General features: G+C 36.7%; 1 protein-coding gene across 5 annotated transcripts in view; it reads right to left on the bottom strand.

Moving 5' to 3' along the window:
• Positions 1–16618, bottom strand: part of LOC139970447 (mitogen-activated protein kinase kinase kinase kinase 3-like) — a 78273-nt gene that overhangs the window by 41342 nt on the left and 20313 nt on the right. For all 5 annotated transcript variants that reach the window (XM_071976167.1, XM_071976169.1, XM_071976171.1 and 2 more), the window contains exons 4-7: positions 10812–10915; positions 5435–5477; positions 3657–3781; positions 556–635 (exon numbers count right to left, since the gene is read on the bottom strand). In XM_071976167.1, coding sequence (XP_071832268.1) covers positions 556–635; positions 3657–3781; positions 5435–5477; positions 10812–10915 — 352 coding nt within the window. The remainder of the gene's footprint in view (positions 1–555; positions 636–3656; positions 3782–5434; positions 5478–10811; positions 10916–16618) is intronic.

Genomic DNA, 16618 nt, shown 5'->3' with positions numbered 1-16618 from the left:
TCTATTGTCCACTCTTCTTGTAACTTTATGAGCAACATAATTAATGCAACAAATATCTATTCCACTACAGCTGTTCTTTGAATCTCATTTTTCAATTCATTCAATCTCACTCCCACCTCCCTCCCCCTCCCTCCCCCACCCTATCAGATAAACATTTAGGACTGATCAAACTGAAAATACCGCAAGCTATAAATCCTAAATTTTATAGCCCTGTTATGATGATGATGATGATGATAATGGTACACTCCGATGCTATTAACATTTTACAAGAGCTCTCAACAGACAGACTGTTTATGCCACAATTTAACATCTGATGTCTTCCACAATGCTTCCTCCTCCTCTCTCCTCCATCCTCTCTGCTTATCTGCAATCTTATGAACATGATCAACACTGTTCAAGGCTGGCGTTCCTCTTATATAGCTGCTGCCAAAGACAGACTTCATGTTTTCCTACCCCACCCTGGTGATGATATTATAATCATCATCATCATAATCATCACCACCATCATCATCATCATTATCATCTTCAAACCATAACTCTCCTAGGATTAAATACCTCATCGGATGAAGATCAAACATGGGAGGTTGCAGCTCAGCCAGCTCGATGGCGGTGATGCCCACAGCCCATATGTCACACTGTGAAAGTAGGAGGAAATGATACAATAACACGGTTATGTCCACATCAACTATTCGAATTGTCATTTAGCCATGAATGTAACGCTAAGTACGGTTCAAGAGAATGAGGAACAGGAAGAGTCACAGATCAGGCAGATATTTTCTACGTGGCGGCGTGCCTGTTTATTACATTTGTAGTCCGAGTGTAGGTTTTTGTGAGGTGCAGAACATATGCTGACATACATACACAGATATGTATACATACAGATTCACTCGTCATTAATGTGCTATGATTGTCTGGAGAGTAGTGAAAGATTAGAAAGATTAAGCGGGCGTTTTCTATCTGGCAGGCTCTTTTGAATACGGCCTGCTATGAGCGTAAGCCTCTCGGGTGTAGAACATATAAATGACATCATATAAAGGACATACAATCAGGTACATTTATGTAAATGTGAAATCACATATGGGTGCATGGTTACCATGACAATTGTCATGGCATACTTCACATTTAAGCACTAGCAACAGGCCTATTAATCTTGCAAGTAGCATTTTAACAGTGGCTTCTTCACAAATGAACACAACCAAAGCACTAAAGTTGCTCATTACTTGTCAAAAACGATCGCAAAACAACATGGGAACAAAGTATGTATGTATGTGTATTTGAATCCACTATTAATGAATAGAAATATGGGTTACATATGAATAGTGTGTATGCAGCTATGTATAACATTTAAGGCATAACAAATTGCATAGGCATATATCCACTTTGAAAAAGGCACACAACTCAACCTAACGAGGAAAAACTGAAGTATTAATCAATTGATACACTATTGTATTATTTGTTACTGTGCGGATGTAGGTTAAAAGAATTGAGTGCTTGAAAGCATGTTGGCCCTCGTTCATTGTTTATTTTTTAACATGATCCACTCTGTATTAACTATTAAATCTATGAAAGCTCTCATGACTCTGTTGTGTTTATAATAGCCATTCAAATGTTCAAGCTTCACACAACAATGGAATGTGACCTTTAAGCCCGTGGGCATCTCAAGTGCTGGAAAACAATTTTAAATCCATTTCAAATTTTGTTTTTGGTCTTAATAGATCCCAGATATATTAAAAAATTCAAGTTTTTTTTTGCTCCTTCTTCATCTCTCATGTGCAAAGGACAGTTATCTGTTAAAGTGAATTTGGCTTCAATATATTTACATATATACTAAAAATTCTAGTTGTTTCTTCTTCTTATTTTGCTTTCTTCTCAACAGAAAAATAATGAGTTTTAAAAAATAAGACTTGTTGAAATCACTTAATGCTGACCAATCTTTCAAACATTGAACCTGTCTACGAAAGATGATGCAATAACAACTTAGATGTCAAGTTAATAAACCAAATTCAGCAGTAATAAATTCAAACGACCCTACAGCTGAAGAGTTATTTTAATTCAGACCAAATAATTACTGGATGAGTATTCCAGAATTAATTTGCATGTTACATTTGGGAATTGTTTCCGATCAACGTCGATCACTTCTGCAATTAGCTAGTTGGCAAACTTTGTATATCTTTGCCATAGCACTTGTTAACATTAATTAACTAGTTCATGCCTGTCGTGGTACATGCATATTCATCATTTACTTTGCATTATACTTCCTGTACGTCTCGAAAAATATTCCCTACATTTGGCTACTTAATTGACAGATTTTTTTTTCGTTGTAAATTATTTAAATCGTTAATTGCTGGAACAGCTAGTTTCATTTCATTATTAGAAACTACTTAGTTGTACTTAACACTTCCTATCTAATTCATTCAAGTGAAGTTAAATACTTCATTACAACACCGTGAAATGGTTCTTGAAGGCCAATGAATTAAAAGCAGTAATTAGCAGTTTATTAACAGTAGCAATGCAAAAACAAGCATCAGCATACATTATGATACTTGCACAGTAAACTGGGTGTAGGTTTATCTGATAGGAAGGTTGATCGCAGCCTTTAAAGCTATGTATTGATGTTTCCCTATCAAAATAGCACACTCTCTTGAGACTCGGCATTGAAATATGTTGAGTTGGACTTATATACACTGACATGGCTTTGTCCAAGAGCACTCTTTAATATTTACACAAAGGCAACAGGTATGTCTGGTTACAACCAGTTGGATGCCCTAATGAGTGAGTTACTAAAATATTGCATCCCACAAATCTGTTGTAACGTTTTATTCATCCATTTGCAAAACATTGAAGTCAATACATAATTTCTTTAATAACTCCCGATGCAATCTTTTGGATGTTTATATAGTTTGTAGTATGAGGGACAAATCCCTTTTACAATGGGCTTTTGGCTGTAGAATGTGAAAATTCAATGGAGTACTGTTTGCAGGTCTTTGTTCAGCTCTCTTTTATGTATTTGTGAAAAAGCTACTGACAATGAAGGATAACCAATTGTCTGTGAAGGGGCTTGCCTGGGATTCGTGTGCTCAGTGTGGTACCTTGTACCTCTTACCTCAATATTTTTTTGCAGATATGAAAAGATGAAAAGGTGAATGAGAACTTTTTTAGTACTTGGTAACCTTTACCTTTACCTAAGCAGATCTCAGCAGGCAGAAAAGATGATAAACCACTGATATATTTCAGGAGACACATCAGTAGTAAGGAGGAGAGTTATACTTAAGACCCATCTTTTCACTTGTTCTTTCGTAAATTAATTTGCTTTCTTTGTAAGCGCCTTGAGCAGTGACATTTGTCTACTGATTTGGCGCAATATAAGTCTCATTTATTATTATTATTATATCCGAAGGTTTCCTCATGATAGGATCTTTTTTTTTTCCATTTATCTTAGCAAAACAGCTACCTGTGTTTTAAAATCATTCTTACAATAAGGGCATAAAGCAGATATGAGGTACATGAGCACCCCATGATCAAGAAGAGGACCCTCCTTTACGACGCGAGTGACTGAAGAACAACTACATTTTCTGTAAAAGTCCGGAAGGGGAAGGATGTAAAATTAGTGCTACTCATTTTGAAGTACTATTCTATGTTTTTCTGTAGCATCTCACCTGGTAATCGTAACCACCTTTCCTCTCTACAGCTGCGACCTCTGGAGCCATCCAGTAGGGTGTGCCAATGAACGATTTCCTCTTCGACATGGTGGCAGTAATTTGTGCAGAGACACCAAAATCAGCTGAAAGGGGGAGAGGAGGGAAACAAAATTATCATAGATTTGCATTATAAGGAATATTTCTACATAGATTTTTGTGGTAGATTTTCAAAGACTGTGATAGTTACAACCACATGTAGGAAGCACATTGAACATGCTCTTGTAGGGGCATTTTTTGAATAGCTTTGCTGGCCGTTGCCATGTCCAATAGCTTGGCAATGCTTCTGATCCTAATAATTGGTTATTTCTGTACCTTTGTGAGGAACAGCAAACATTAGAATGTACAATTTCATCAAAATGGTAACATTCCAAGGAACAACAGAATCCTATAGCCAACATAGGATATTGCTGATTTTTTTTGGCCCCCATGAAATTTTGACAAACAACTAGTATAAACAGAATACCGTTGCTTCGCCTTGCATATCTGTCAAAGCAAATCTGTAAATGAATATGCTGACAGGATGTGGACCAACATATTCTCATTTGGCTTTGACAAGGTCCGGTTATACCAGCAAAACTGAAGCAAAAAATAGTCCAATAGCAAGAATATAATCATTTATTTATGAGGTCTCTAGTTTCAACTCTCACTGTTTGGTATTTGAGAGTCTGTGTGACATACATCAATCTGGACATGTGGTATACAATCTCTTCAAATGGTTTTTTCAAGAATAATCTGTACTTTCGAATTTAATTCTACCAAACAATGGTATGACCGTGAAGGAGGTGTGATACTGTGATTCAATCAAAACAACTACGCAAAACTATATCTGTGGCTATGTATATAGTTGGCTACTACAAATCTTTGCTATGACCTACACTGTAAGATGCTTAAAGAGCTTAGATTATAACTTCATATTATGTACTGCAAGTACTTGAACCTGCACTGGTTGCTCTTATTGAATAGTTAGCTAAAGTCACTGCACAGTGCAGTGACCGCTCATACAGGGCTCAAAGTTTACAAGAACACGCCATAGAAACGGTAATAAAGAGAGAGAGTGCTGAGGTTGTGGGGAGACATGTAAGCAAGCAAAGTACAGTAAATGTCTTACTGCTCGAGAAACTTTGTCATTTTACAGAATGATGATACTTTAAAACCTGATAAACAGTTTACAAAACACAGAGAATATCACAGAACCTAATGATATGAAGACATTACCCAAGTGGATTTGTTCTGGGATCAATTTCTCAGCAATACCCTAAAACAAACCTCATAACTGACAGGTGGTATATATTCATGTAGTAGTGAGACGCAGCTCGGTTTGCTTTGCTAATTGTCTGCTTGCATAGATCTGACAAGTTTACCGAGAACATAATCGTACATGCAAAGAACGAAAAGTGTTTTTCTTTCTTTTTCACAGAACTTTGTCTACAAGTTTCCTTATTATCTGAATATTGACTATGACAAATCAAGATAATGAACTAGACTGTCGAGGGACTCCACAAGTATCAAATATCGAAAGTAATATAAAAATGATTTAATGAAACGAACAAACAGCAAGTTGTTGGATGGATCGGTACACATTACAGGATAAAATCATGTATACATGTAAATACTTCACACAGTTATGTCATTGTTTGAGCAACTGGAATAATTTGTCTGAGGATAAAGTCGTCCAAACTTGACCATCAGAGACTCATGGGGATGTTAAAAATAAATGGCTAAATCTTGGTACTCACCTAACTTAACATCTCCATTGTCTGTCAGTAAAATATTGGCACCCTGAAACACAAAACAAGAAAACAACAGATGAAGAGATTAACATTACACAAAGAATAACCTAAAAATACCTGAGGCCTTAACAAATTTTGTGAACTTCAGGGTCCAGCCCCAGGCTTAACCTTCCCAATGGTATAATTCTGTTTTTGCCCTGTTCACTTTTCATCATTCATATGTTCATCGTGGTCCTTGATCGAATTTCCTTGATCATATTTCATACTGTAGCCGTTTGGTAGAGTTATACATCAAAAGTATCCTTATGACACGAACCTCCTTTCAGACCCAAATATAATACATCGTCATGGTATAGTTACAGTAAGATACATAAATTTATACCAAATACCGTATACAAACTACACATCATAAGAGTAGAGAGAAAATATTTGGGTTGTTTTTGTATTTTTTTTGGTATTATGACCAACAGAGCTTGAGTAAGCTACAAATTGGCACACTTTCAACTCTATCCATGCTCAAATCATGACGTACCAATGACAATTTAAACAGATGGCCGTTCATACATAATGCTCATATAGCATGGCTGGCAGGTGAAAAGCTGGATGGGAAGCAGACCGTCCTAGATTATCTGCATTTGTTTTTCCTTACTCACCTTGAAATGTGACCATTTAACCACATACTTCTGTTCTACTGAGTACCTGTACTCCCAGTTAGAGCCTTGTACTCTTCATATTCATACCCTGGGGATAGAGTTCTACTTGTACTCATACTAATTTCTGTTGTACTTGTATCCACAAGTCTGCTATCTATCATGATGGTATTTTCAGAAGTATGAAATCAACCCTGTTGCTCTTAAAGTTAGGAATGACCGATTGTTATATGAGTAATTGTAGGCGACAATAACAGAACTACTTGTATCTCTGTTTTCTCCTCTGATGTATTGTTCATGTGTATTAATCTAGATAGGTAAGATGCCAGATATTTGTAATCCTGTTGGTGCACTGTGGTAACAAATCTTTTATGAGCTATCTTTAATATATATAACTCTCCTTCCCACCATACTGTCACAACTTCAGCTGGAGCTTTGAGAGTCACATTAATGGTGAAATAATCCTCCTATTAAGTATCTCTCTAAACGGCAAATATTAAGCACTGTATAGGCCGTGTAACCTCTATATGGTGTACCCATCTAAACATACATAAATAGATCTGAAAGTCTCCCTACACAGTAAAAAAAAACGCACCAAACATGGTGGGTCATGTGACATGCTCCCTGTTACAACTGCATTAACAGATTATCAAGCCCTTCGTCAGTTCACATGGACTCCAGTTACAATTTGAACATCTGCAGTCAGGGTCTTTACATATATTGCATATATATGGCGGTCACTCCTATAGTGCTATGTGTATGTTACGTGCATACATAAGGGCAAGGGGACTTGTGTTGCTAAGGAACAGAGAATCCTGGCTTACCAAAAGTATTCCCACTCTGTTGTTATATATCAAACAAACCATAACAAATACTGTAGATTAGATCTTCAGTTGACTTTTTTGGCTATTCTCTATAGCCTTGACCTAAATTTTGAAATATATTTGTTAGTAATAAATAAATGCAGACTTCATAAAGCGATACGGATCTCTCTTCATAGTTTCCCCGTACACCTGCATGGTATACTAAAACAACAAACCTTAATTTGTTTTTCCCACTCCTATAACAATTCTATAATATTCTGCACAGTTACTTGAAGTTCTATTTACTGAATTAGGTGGCTTTACAGTTCTTCTTTCTCAATGACCTTCTGTCATATATGCAGTATTGCACTTCCTGGAAATGTGTGCACCTGGGCAAACCCAGGGTCAGAGGTTACCGTACCACTTACCTGTCAGCGATAATTATGGAAATACTATTGATCTATGGGGTGATACACAGGGGTAACATTGTCTCCTGGCAAGAATTTCAGCAATTTAGAATAAGATTAGGCAGACTGCCAGGGTCGACTGAAAAGCAATACCCAGTGTCTGGGAAAGGAATTAACGATTTGATTTCATGTGGCAGTTGCTGTCAAAGTGTTTTATTGCAGGCTCTATACATTAGTACTGCATTTATTATTTAGCAATCATTTGCCATGATTAAGTTTGATCGTTTACAGAAGAAAGATTTTAAGCGACAAAACAAAGAAGTCGTTCTTGACTTTGATTACAAATGATCGTTATGTAAACAGGGTCATCTATGTCATCGTGATTCTAAACATTTGGTGTTTAAAGAAAACTTCAAAATGTAAATTTGAAACAAAAAAAAAATGACATTTCTCTACAGGTAAAAAGAAAATGACAAGTTGAACTTCTGGACTGAATGGTTACTGGGAATTTAAGAATTGAAAAATGAACACAAAAACAGTTCCTGTAAAGTTTTGAGTTTTGAATTAGGAGACTAGAAAAGTAATTAACTCAGCCTAAAGGTAACCTCAGCATTGTGTATTGTTTTGTTTTGTAAATCTGATTAATTTATATTTCAAAGTATCAAAGAATCAGGTTACTACCAACAATATCAATGTTTGATAATACTTTTGGAGAAACTCCAAGGATTCACTTCTCAATTTTTCCTTTAGCAGTTGGGGGGGATATATTCCAAACCTTACTGCTTTGGATATTTGCGAGTGACGAGCTTACCTGTCTCCCCACAACTGCATCCTAGAATGAAATGGTTACCTTTTAACACAGTGCGCCCTCTATATCGTGACCTCTATATCGTGACCTCCCGGTCAATGCCCTCCCATCTCTTTCTACCACCCAAAGTGCTTAGACATTCCTTTTGAACTTGGAGTCTCTTGCGTTGATAGTTCGTTTGGATATGGACTTTTCACAACCTATAAAGTGGTTACACATTTTGTATTATTCTGTAAGCATAGTGGTTAGCTTTATTTCAAAGTTGAAGACTTTGGTGTTTGGTACTATAAACATTTGTTGCACATGACATTCTAGCCCGGAAATGGAACAAAGGCACAGAACAAAAAAATGTACCTCTATGGTATATTGTTGTTAGGAAAAGTGTTAATGATCTCGAACCCCATCAGTGAACACCAAATCATTGTCGGAAGGTGCAAAACACAAAACAAAAGTCAGCGAAAAACACATCTTGTCACTTTGGGGATGGTAGAACGATAAGAATTGGCTTCAGCCGATAAAAGCCGGTCATAGATTGCGTTTAGCCGTTAAAAAAAGGTTACCATTTCACTCTAGACCAGGTAGAGCAAGAGTGCTAAGGTTGTGAGGAGACAGGTAAGGGAGGAGCAAAGTAAACAAGTGAATACTGAATGCTGATTGGAGAAAGATAAGTCAGGACTGAAGGAAACCTAGTAAAATATAACCCAAGAAGCTACTTTCGAATAATGTTATAAATATCAGCTCAGGAATACGGTCAACTTTATACTTCTCACTTTCTTTTCAGATACTTTTATATTCCTAAATGGTGTTTATATCCCTTAATGGTGTTTATATCCCTTAATGGTGTTTATATCCCTAAATGGTGTTTATATCCCTCAATGGTGAGTATATCCCTAAATGCATGTGGAATCCTCTATGTGGTCTACAAAATGTATATGGATCTCACTCTTGACTTTTTCACCTACAGTATCTTTGGAACAAAGCAGTAAAAACAAATACACCTCAAGAGTTAATAGCTGTGAATAACTTTTACAATTTCTTGATACCAACATGTATCCTAACCTCAGAGCCTGCCTCGTCTTGTTTTCTCTTTCCTTACAACCAATCCCTATCCCACCCCCCCCCCTCCCACTGCCTCCCCCTCTCACTTTTCCTTTCTGATAATTAAAAGTGTCTATATTCCTAAATGGTGCTTTGTAGCATGTTGTATCCACTATGCGGTCTACCATACATTTGGCTATCAGCTCATGACTCTTTCACCTACAGTATCTTTGGAATTTAAGAAGTAACAACACACAGATCGCAAGAATAAATAGCTGTGCATTCCTTTTACATTTCCATGAAACCAACATACCGCCCGACAAGCATGGAGTCTGGTTGGACTACTGTTCTAATACACTATGTGTGACATGAAACATTTCTTTGTTGTGGTTGATGTACACACATCGTACATGATGACCTTGTACCAGTTCAAAGTGGTGGAAAGTGATTAAAGTCAACAGGAAACCAATGCACAATACAATATACAATCTTCAATTGTTATGAAAATGCCTCCTCAGGCCACAAACATCTCCCAATAAAACTTAATCTCCCCAGCAATAGAATATAATATTTCATAGAAGATTATGATCTATAAACATTTCCTGCAAGAGAATGCTCAAATGAATAATGGATAGTTATTTCTTGTGTTTTCAATGTCTGTCTGCATGTAAGTGGACTAATACTGTGGCAAACATGGAAAAGACCAAGAACCTAGGTTCCAATTCCATATGAAAATGGCTGTAGGAAATCCAGCCAACGAAACGCACGATGTTGGCACTTTGGATGGTAGAATGAGAAGGAAGGGAATCGACCGGAGGAGCCGGTCATAGAGGGCGCAGTGTTAAAAGATTACCAGTTCATTCTAGGCGCGGTAGAACGAGGTGGTAAGGTTGTGGGGAGACAGGTAAGAGAGGAACGAAGTAAATTACGCATGCATGTTCAATCTATGCCACTATGGCAGATGGTTTCAAAGGCGTCCTCTTTAGAGAATTTGGCAGTATGTAAAGACTGCCCCAGTTCACAGACAACTTTTGCTACCAATGTAATTACAACTGAGTAAAATCATTTCCCAGCTCTTGAAATTTTAACTACAATACCTTACAAAATAGAGCTTATGGGCAAATAGTTAAATGATAAACCCCAAAAAATGACTCAATTGAACTGTCAGCCAAAACTCTGGTAAACAGTAAATTAATTTGCCCTTGAGTCCATGTGAAAATTGGCAACTAGCCAAATATTTAGCAGAGAAACTTTTCCATTACGTTTCTGATTTGTTTGATATTTCAAACAGATAACTGATGAGGAGGGGGGGGGGGGGATAGTTGGTCAACTGCTTTACAAACGAGTAAGAATATAAAAAAAAATTATGAGAATTCCAACCAATCTGAATATTGTCAAAACATTTGTCTAGGAATTCTATGTGCTTATTGTTAACCTGAAACTTCATATGGGAGAACTTAGTGGGAAATGAGAGAAATTTAACCTTTTAGAAAGGCTGGGGAAATGTGGACAGTTGTGGTGACCTAATTGACTCTGAGTTGAGCAATGTAATGTACAAGTACAGGTTTATATATTGCAAGTGTAATGAAAACCTTCATGTTTACTCAAACAACCCACTAGTTACAAGAAAACACACAATTAATAGCCCTGCAAGAAATTAACAGTGAAAGATCTTACCTTGATATCTCTGTGCATTTTCTTCAAACTATGCATATATGATAAACCTGTCAATGTTTCTTTGCATACATAAGCTATCTGTGGTTCTGTCAGAGAGCTAGTCACTGTTGGCCAAAAAAAAAAGGGGAAGAAACATGAGAGAGAAAAAGTTAAAATTGATGAAATATCACTCTCTCTAGCAAATACATTGAACAGTTCAATAGGATATCCTGCAGAGTGCTTGCTACCTTGCATTCAAGGATTTGCTGACTTCAGCAAGTTCAGTTCACTACAACATTAAAGCCTAACATAGGTTCGAGCTAATGAACATTATACTGTAACTATAGGTCAAAGCTTTCAGAATGCTAGAACCAGGAAGTAGGTTAAGTGGGGTTGGGAGATGGGGGGGGGGGGGGAGTAAAATGCTAAAATATTACCAAGTTTAGGTAATTGGTTCACATTGGTGGACATATATTGAATGGAGACAGCTGAGAGAGTCAGTTAATGCATGTGTATAAAGGATAATAAGGTGACCAGTATTATACACAAATAATAAGCTAGACCAAGTAGGGTCAAAACATGGTCATCCACACAACTGCAATGCTACTAATTTTGCATTATCCTCAAAGGGACATTTAATGAAACTCCAACATGCTCAATGTATGGGAATAACTTGGGTGGTTAGTACTTGCAAAGATATTACTATTGGATAACTTAATTCTTCACTGTGTTTGGGTGGCAGGGCAGGAGGAGGAGGATTTAACTATTCTTTAACTATCTATTAAAGGCATAAATAGGAACACTTGGGGCATACAGTCTGATCTAAATCTCAACACAATGGCCAAGAAAGTCCTGACAGTTACCATTGTCACAGGTACAGTATATAAGGCCATGTACTAAAGAGTGAATGAGTAGGAGAAACGGGTATTAGTGAAGAGCATGTTTTGGATATCAAATCGTAAATGTCTGCAATTGTTAATTCTGGAATCATTGTAGTACTCAGAGCATTGTCGGTACTTTATCAGCTCTATACTATCACCTCCCCTGAACATCACTATAACTTTAATTTCATCTCCTCAAGTCTTCAAAATGATCTAACCTTTTTTTTTTTCTTTTTAATTTCACCATTTTGTTCATTTTGATCAGACCAATTCACAAAGAAGAGAGAGGCAATAGACCTAAAGATCATTGCCCTAACTCATTAAGTACACGTAGAATGACTTAATGACAAAAATTAAACACAAAGAGTTATAGTATGTACACACGATGCCAACCTACAGTAAGTATCCAAAATGAGATATGCACAGAATCAATACAAGTTTCTAAGCTGTTCCTTTATAATTACTATGACTATACATGCTGATATGAGTAATGCTTTTAGAACTAGAAATAATCAGATATTTGCTCATTAAGTAAGTAATTAAGTAAGTTTAGCTGATGTTTACATGTTGTCGATGTACTGCATGGCATCACCTCACTATAAATAACAGAACACATCTATTGGCAACAAATGTAGTATGTACCAGAAATGTGGGTCCCTCTTTGGTAAAAAATTTTTTTTTTACAGGTTTCTCTACTGAAACCCTCAGACCTCTTTGTGATTTGACTCTCCTCAATGTCTGGAAGTAGTGGCCTGTTGCAAAACCCCTCTCCTACTGTACCCCTTGCATCCCCCCACCCCCACTCATTCACACTACCATTAAACCAGTTTGTGTAAGCTTGGGGAAAAGTTTGACAAAATTGAGTCAACACAGTATTTGATTGACAGTATGAGTTAATCTGGAGTAATACCATTATCTAAAAGATCATTTTTTGAGACAATATTATTTTATCGATATTAAAACTGTGATATGTCAGGTGTAATGTGGTCTATAATGGAGTCTGTATATATCGGAACGACCAAACTTCTCATTTACTGCTTGTACCAGTATATAGCATTACATCAGCATATTGGCAATTTCCCTTTTTTACGGCTGTGCCTTTTAATAATGTCTTGATAGTAAGCAATGCTCATATTAAGGCTATCTGAGATCAATGGGAAAAGTGTTATTAAAAAGTCTGAAACTTTCAGTTTCGGGAATCCTTTTACTCATACAGTTTTCAGTACTTTTAAAGTGGTCAGCTAACTTTCAACCTTCTAAATTAATCACATTAAAATATTTATGAATCCTTTTTCCATGTTATCAAAATTAATTGCTTACACCACCAATTAACTTTTCTAAACCTATAATAACTCTTTTAATTGGATAACTTAACCACAAAGTAGAGACGCAAAACACCTTATGGTCATTGCCCTTAAATTTACAAGTGGTACAGATACAAGCTGTAGCATGACTTATACCCACAGTTAAACACAACAGCACAGTGCATATACTACTGTACAAACATCTGTGATTAATAATATTAGAAAGGTAACCAAACTGACCTACACTAGAGTAAATATGTTTCTATAGTATGACATAAAGCATATTGATCATATTAGGAGTCATGCCTTATAAATAGAAACCATGACGCCTGTATTTTCTTTCAAGCTTGACTATACTAAAATATTGAACGTTACAAAGTTCTCTTTGTACTGCATGGCAACAAAAGTACCACAAACAACCAGGCTACCACTAACCGCAAATCTTTTTGTGATTTGACTATCTTCGGTGTCTGGCAATAATTGCCTATTGAAACCCCTCCCCTCTGGTATCCCAACCACCTCCCTTCTAGTACCCAGCCCAAACAACCCTTTCCCCCACATCCCTATCACTCATGCTACCTTAAAGAAGTTTGTGTCAATCAATTCGGTCATCAATTTGAAATAACGAAAGTTTATCACTTAAAAACTGCTGATAAGATTGTTATTGCATAAATGATATCCTTCTGTATATTTCCACATTTAGGTACAGGATGCAGAGCTAGTGATTGCTTCAATAGTACTGTAGTTCAACATTCCTCAACAATTTAGTATCACATTAACATATTGTACAAAGCCAATTTAGAAAATATTGTTTTGGTTTTTACTTTCATTTCATATCTATCATTATGAAAGGATCTTGGTAAGTGTGTATGTTTAGTCAGTATCAACATGTTTCACATATACACAAAGTGCAGTCTTGACAAAAGCATACTTTGCAAAGCTGTTTGATGTACAATGTATAGTGAACTGGGGGCAATCATATGAATTATGGGTCAGCATACAGCAGGCAGTAATGGTCTTTCTAAATTAAGTTATTCTACAGGTCTGTCATGTGAGACACTTTGGGTGGTAGAATGAGAAGGAGTTCACTGGGGGTCAGTGAGAGTGTACAGTGTTAAAAGATTACCAGGGCATACTAGACACGGTAGAATGCGGTGCTTAGGTTGTGGGGAGACAGGTAAGTGGGGAACGAAGTAAATTTCCAAGCACTGTCAGCCAGGAATTTCCAAGCAGTGTTTACAGTATACAGAAGACAATCAATATTATCAAAGACAGACACACTGTGTCTAATCTCTTGCCCTCTCCCATTCTTCCAAAGATAAATACCAAGATAAAGCTTATGTTGAAAGATAACATACATTTATATCAAAACATGGCTACTATCTCATTTGTTAGCTCCCTGTGTTGTTTTCGAAGTCGATGTTCAATTTCCAAGTCAATTTTCAATACCTTACAGTGAAGCTTGTGTTGATAGACAACATACATTTATATTCAAAACATACTGTTGATAACACGGGTACTATCTCGTTTGTTAGTTCCCTGTGTTGTTTTCAAAGTCGATGTTCAATTTCCAAGTCAATGTTCAATACCTTACAGTGAAGTCCAACCATTACTCTATGACGTTAATTCTTGAAATCTTCCACTAACATTTAATTGTTGAATATTCATGCATGTTATCACTCCCTCCCTCCCCCCCTTATGGATTGCAGAGTAGACATCCTAATCACCATTATAACATTGAACTTGACTCGGTGTCCCATTCCCTCAATATCACTGCCACTGTTTTCATCACTGTTTATAACCCAACATCTATTTTGTCTTCAATACCTGACACAGTTAGACAGTAGACCACAGACTAGACTCTCTTTACATTGTCAGACTACTTACAGCACAATCTCTGAAGCCATGTGTGTTATTCACTCACTGTGTATACTATTTAGCATTCACACAGTATCTCTGTTCAACAGACTGAATTCTAATTGTCTGTCCTCAGGATGAGTAAGAGGCATGCGTGTGTGGTACGGTACAGCATACAGTATAGTACACCCTATTAACATATAAATGTATTTATGTATAAACCACAATATATGTAATGCAGTATGTGTGCAACCATACAGCATGTCTGGTCTGCTTTGTACAACCTTTGTAGTAGGATCCTAGATGATTCACTATTACCGTCTTTGGGATTGTCACTCTAAATGACTCACTGTATTGTAGTACACTGCTGGCAAGTGTGGGAATGTAGTCATACTCTACACTAGTATTCAGGAAATGCTTCAGTCATTGTCACTGTATGTATAGTCTTTTAATATTATACTGTTAATTCCATATATGGTAACTGGTAAGCGGGATTGACTCTCCAATATCTTCATAGCAGCTCAGACTCTTCACCTCTTCACTATCAGACAACCTTGTTTACCCAAAGTAAGAATTTGACTCTCGGGAAGAAATTTTGAAGAATTATCACGTTGTTGCAAGGATAGAAAGTTTGATATGTTTTTGTATAAATAGGAATAGCACATGTCCCTAAGACCCTCAATTAAGTGTCCACATGCCACAAAATGGGGCTTGAAAATATCAGCCCACTTAAAATATATCTCAAATTTTTTTCTTTAGTCCAGAGTTGCTATCACTTATAAAATCAGCTTCAAAAAGGCACAGAACTGAGGTACAGAAATTTACAGCCTATATTTGAAATGTGTACACTCGTCATTACGAACGAGTCAATGACTAAAATCACACAGGATTATCCTACAGTGCCTTGTACATCATCAACATCCCCCTGGAAGAACAGGTGGTACAAGGGAAAATACTAATCTGAAAACCACAAAGCACACTGTAAATAGAAAGGCACATTTGACTAGCCGATGTGTTAGAAAGCAAGCTTTTCTGCAAGTCATGTAGAAAAATCCCATTTGAGCCATCTTTTGATCTTACAAAAAAAAAGGTACAATTTCAAGCCTAGTAGTCTCTACTTCCTCATCAAACTCCATCCAGGTGACAATGGCCCGTGGGAGTGGAAGACACGGCTCATTGGATCTTGACAATGAGGACCGACCCTCATCCCTTCACTTCAAAGGAAATAAGCTGACTGCAAATATCAAAAGAGTTTAATTTGCATAATCTTAACATTCGGCCTCTGGTTGTACATAACACGTTTATTCTAAAAGTAGACACATTATCTGCAAGAAAACTGTAAGGATTGACAGCATTCTAACACACTCTTGGCTCATCGACCTTTAAAAATGAAATCGCTTCTCGGACTCTAGGCTAAGAACATTCTGGTACCTATTCCCTTTGCAGAAAAGACTCCTTAAACTAGGATATGTCCCAAAGCAAAATTCTTTTCTAACTGATATCTGTCTCAAAAGCTGAAGATAATGGTTTAGTTAAAAATTCTTCTCCTTAAATTCCTATCCATAACGCACTGCATTATAAAAGTATCATAGTACTTTCAAGAGCCACATTTGTTAATAATATGTCAGCAAAAATAAACGTTTTTATTTATTTAAGATCTATGTTATAAGGTTGCATTTATCTGGAAGGTCAATCCTGGTGACCTCATTTTCTTTAAACCCACAGTGCTGTTCAGCCTGCCCATACCTAGTGAATTTTTACATGTACTCGAAATCTGAACCAGAGT

The sequence above is a fragment of the Apostichopus japonicus genome, chromosome 8 (assembly GCF_037975245.1).
Source record: "Apostichopus japonicus isolate 1M-3 chromosome 8, ASM3797524v1, whole genome shotgun sequence".
NCBI lineage: Eukaryota > Metazoa > Echinodermata > Holothuroidea > Aspidochirotida > Stichopodidae > Apostichopus > Apostichopus japonicus.
The sequence above is the reverse complement of the archived record's forward strand: the minus strand, read 5'-3'. Positions and strand labels throughout refer to the sequence as shown.